Genomic DNA, 3,973 nt, shown 5'->3' with positions numbered 1-3,973 from the left:
ACGGCTATTTTAGGTCTAAGAAACTTTTAAGCCGTTTTCAAGGCGTCATCTACTACCTGGGAATGGTAATCATATACTTTTAAATGTATATATAATAACACAAGATTTTCAAGCAACGGGAACTTGTGGCATATTAGTGAAATAGTAGATTAAAGCATCCATTTAGATATATATTTTATTTTAATATCCGTTAATAAAAACAAAAATGAACCGTTCAATTTTAGAACTCATATTTTCGTAATTTATTTCATTTCATTTCAAATTATGTAATCACGTATTTCTGCTACTTTGTTTAGAAATTGTGTATTTCTGTTCATATTTTTCTTGGAATTAGTATAGTCAGCATTCATCAAACTTACACTAATGTGTTATGTCAATGTCTCATGATTATTATTTTATATTGTTTTCAGTTTTCATTTGTACGCTCGTGTTCTTTCAAAATTTATACCTTTGAAACCTCTGCCCTCTTATTATTAAATAATAAAGACATTTTGTACATTTTTTATAAAAAATATTGTGCTCTAAACTTGGGCAATTATGGGAAATGTAAAAAATTAATTTACTTATACAGTATGACTTGAAGTGTATGAAATTTTTCGTAACTAATATACTAAAATGTCATAATTTGATCCATTTCAAAATTTAGCTACCTTTAATACTCTTTTATAATTTTAAACAATGTTACAAATTGTTGATTATTGAAAATTTTTCAGGAAAGAATTTAAAATTAATGTTTTGCGCCAATTTATCGTGATAAAATTGTACATATTTGCAAAAAAAGTCCATTACTTAGGTTATTTGAAAAATACCATTTTGTTCAGGTATCAGCCCTCGTTTTTAGTATGTACCAGATTTTTGTGAATATCATTATTTAAGAAATTAAACTTATTTCTATGTCAATTCTACCTTGTGGTATTATTTTAGCAGCACCATTGTATCGCAATTATTGTTATATTTTGTAAATGATTATTATTTTCTCCTACACTCTATACGTTTTAATCAAATGCAGCATTTCTTTGCTCATTAAATCATGTCGATATACCGGTACTTTATTACCTAGATAGCATATGACGCCTTACAGGCGCCTATTTCACGGTTATTTTACGTCTAAGGCGCCATTAAGCCGTCTTCAAGGCGTCATGTGCTATCTGGGTTAGTATGTAGAAAAAAATATCTTTTTTTTAAGTTTCTATTTTTCTAAAAGAATATTTTGATGTCCGTTTATTGTTACTAACAATTTCATGATTATGTTTCAATAAATGTCATTCACTTTAGTAAAAGTATATAACTTCTTATAAACCTGTAAATAGTTTTTATTCTTATATTCCGAACAATTGGTTGCATATACAATTAATTGTAAGTAAGAAAAAGATATCCAGAATTCATGAGTTACTACTTGCAATTATTTGTTACATCGACATTGTGCCAACAAATGTAATATAGTAATTTTAGTTTGAAGATGTAATATGGAAACTGTCCAATTCAGGTAATCTTTGCTTGCTTGATGAATGGTATTTTAACAACAAAAACACTTCAGAATTTCCCACCAATGCCGAATTTGTTGCTGTTTCCGCTTCGTGGTTATCTCCCCATTACAAATACTACATTTCCAAAACTTCCACAACATGTTGTTTTCGTTAACCAAACATTGAACAACGGCTTGGAAAATCTTGGAGCCGCAAGTAAAGGCTTTATTGAAAGACGAACTCAAGTAGGATACTCATATCTGAAACCATTATCGATCGACATCGAAGTACCTTTTAAGGATCGGGAGACTAAATCCATCACTGACAAGCAAAGGTGAGAATTTAAGATTTTAAGACATTTAACAACTCAATTCATAAGTATAGTATACATCAATTCAGAGTTAACAAGAGTTGTTATTTTTCATTGTTTTATTATTTTAAAGATTAAGTATTATTTTCTACATTATAATATGTGACATTTATCGTAAAAATAAATAAAACAATAAAAGTCACGCCACCACACGCATCTACTAAAAGATGTATGGCCACACAAAAATATTAACACATCGATTGTCACAGTGAAAATGGCTGTACGTAGTCAGATACACTTTATTTAAAGTCATAAATCGTTGAAATTGTATGCCTTTTGTTATTACAGGCTGTTAGTCGTGTTCCAAATAATACTGCAATATTAAATATTACGCGAAAATTTTATAACTCTGAGAAGAGAGCAAAATCCAATTTTTTTTTTCTAGGATGAGGCAAACTTTTACCGTCTTTAGTATAATACTTATACACTTATACTATCCATAGCAATAATAAAAATATGTAGTTCTATTTAAAAAGTTACATTGCTATAAAAATCTCTGTAAATAACAACGAAAAAAAATCAAATAATCTATTAAGTTTGTTCCATTAAAATTAAACAACTTTCATATAAAACAGTATTTTGCATTTTTAATATTTAGAGAAATAATAGCGTGTATACACTTAAACCGGACATACTGTATATGGTATCTATTTGCCTAAATTTAATTGTGAATTCTCCAGGCATTCGAGAAAGCATCCCAGATTGCACATGATGCCTAATGACGCCTTGAAGACAGCTTAAAGGCGCCTTAGATTTAAAATAGTCGTAAAATGGGCGTCTTTAAGGCGTCATGTGCTATTTGTGTTAAGTCATTAATAATGTCCGCTATTTTACTGTAATATGCTGGACAGAATATTAATTCAATAATAACATATTATTAATTTACATTTTAAGATTGCCGAAAGAAATAAAAGATAGCTATAAAATGGCAACAACGAGAATACCAGAAATATCAAGACCAAGTAATGTGCCGAGGCTGCGAGCGGAAGATGCCCGCGTTCCCTGGCGGAAGTCGTACCAAGTTGTAGAAGAGAGTGATGAATACCTAACGGTTAATTCGGATTATGTTCGATTGCCGTATCGTGAGAAGGTTCAGACGATAGATCCCCATCGTGATTCCCAAGACATAACAACGGCCATCAAGACCCTAGATCGCTTCCTAAACGGGGTTTTAAATAGTGGCAGTTCCAACAGTGATGTACATCCACCACTCAATCCTGTTTTTGCCCTCATTCTGTCGCGATACGGACGATACGTGTTTGGAGCACAAAACCCTCGCGTGTACGCGTATATGGCTGCAAACAATATACACAATAACAAACCTTTTGGTAACTATAAGGTGGAATACGAAGAAGTACCTACTTATGTTTGAAGATGTTTGACGTTTATTCCTCACTAGACTTATCTTCGATTCATTTTCCTGTCATCGCAACAATTAATTCAACGATCATTGGAAATGTACCATCTGCCTTCATTTATAATAAACTCAAGAATTGATTTTATTTTCGGGAAATATTCAATACCCCCACAACAGTTTAAGTACCTTTAAAAACGAACGACGACATAGATTCTGCAGTGAATTACTTAACTCACAATATAATAAAGGTAATCCGGGCTTCTACTCCCAATCTGAAATATCTGAATTGCCAAGACTACTCAGATTTTATAAGTAAAAGAATTGTCGAAAAATGAAAGTTTCGGAGAATCTGGTATAATTACAGGCTTCTTCGGAATTTTAAAATACCTAGCAAACTTATCTCCTACAACTGGTACTAACGACTCGCTCTGGAAAGTCGTTAATAAACAAAATTTAAAATATGAAAAATTAAAGAAGTAAAAATTTCGGGCTTAAACAAATTTTTTTACAAAATTGGTTACGCTAGTTGTTAATACCTTGTCGAACAATCCCATATTAAAGCAAAATTCATCGTTCTACATTAATTTGTTGCAGAGGAAATCTGAATTTTTGCGACTCGGCTAAATATAACGCACGAGTTCAACTTTGAGCCGTACTAGCAGCGCCGACGTTATTTTGTTTTTTATTTTGCGCTCTAGGCCAAGCTACTTAACGCGCACCCTATTTTATAAATTAGTTACGTTTTTTTTTTCAAATTGAAATTACAAAAAAAGGAAACAA

General features: G+C 31.3%; 1 protein-coding gene across 1 annotated transcript; it reads left to right on the top strand.

Moving 5' to 3' along the window:
• Nucleotides 1–1,549: 1,549 nt before the first annotated feature.
• On the top strand, nt 1,550–3,208 carry LOC107192121. Its single transcript, XM_015581317.1, has 2 exons — nt 1,550–1,800; nt 2,731–3,208. The coding sequence occupies exons 1-2, from the start codon at nt 1,550–1,552 to the stop codon at nt 3,206–3,208; spliced, it is 729 nt and encodes a 242-aa protein (XP_015436803.1).
• The last annotated feature ends 765 nt before the right edge of the window (nt 3,209–3,973 follow it).

Source organism: Dufourea novaeangliae, unplaced genomic scaffold (genome assembly GCF_001272555.1).
Source record: "Dufourea novaeangliae isolate 0120121106 unplaced genomic scaffold, ASM127255v1 scaffold286, whole genome shotgun sequence".
Lineage (NCBI taxonomy): Eukaryota > Metazoa > Arthropoda > Insecta > Hymenoptera > Halictidae > Dufourea > Dufourea novaeangliae.
This window is presented reverse-complemented; position numbering and strand designations above follow the sequence as displayed.

Excerpts from the sequence above, each read along its gene's own strand:
- LOC107192121 (XM_015581317.1), top strand. The coding sequence starts at position 1,550 with ATGCCGAATTTGTTGCTGTTTCCGCTTCGTGGTTATCTCCCCATTACA. Across the intron at positions 1,801-2,730 it reads TCCATCACTGACAAGCAAAG|ATTGCCGAAAGAAATAAAAG; the intron begins GTGAGAATTTAA and ends TTACATTTTAAG.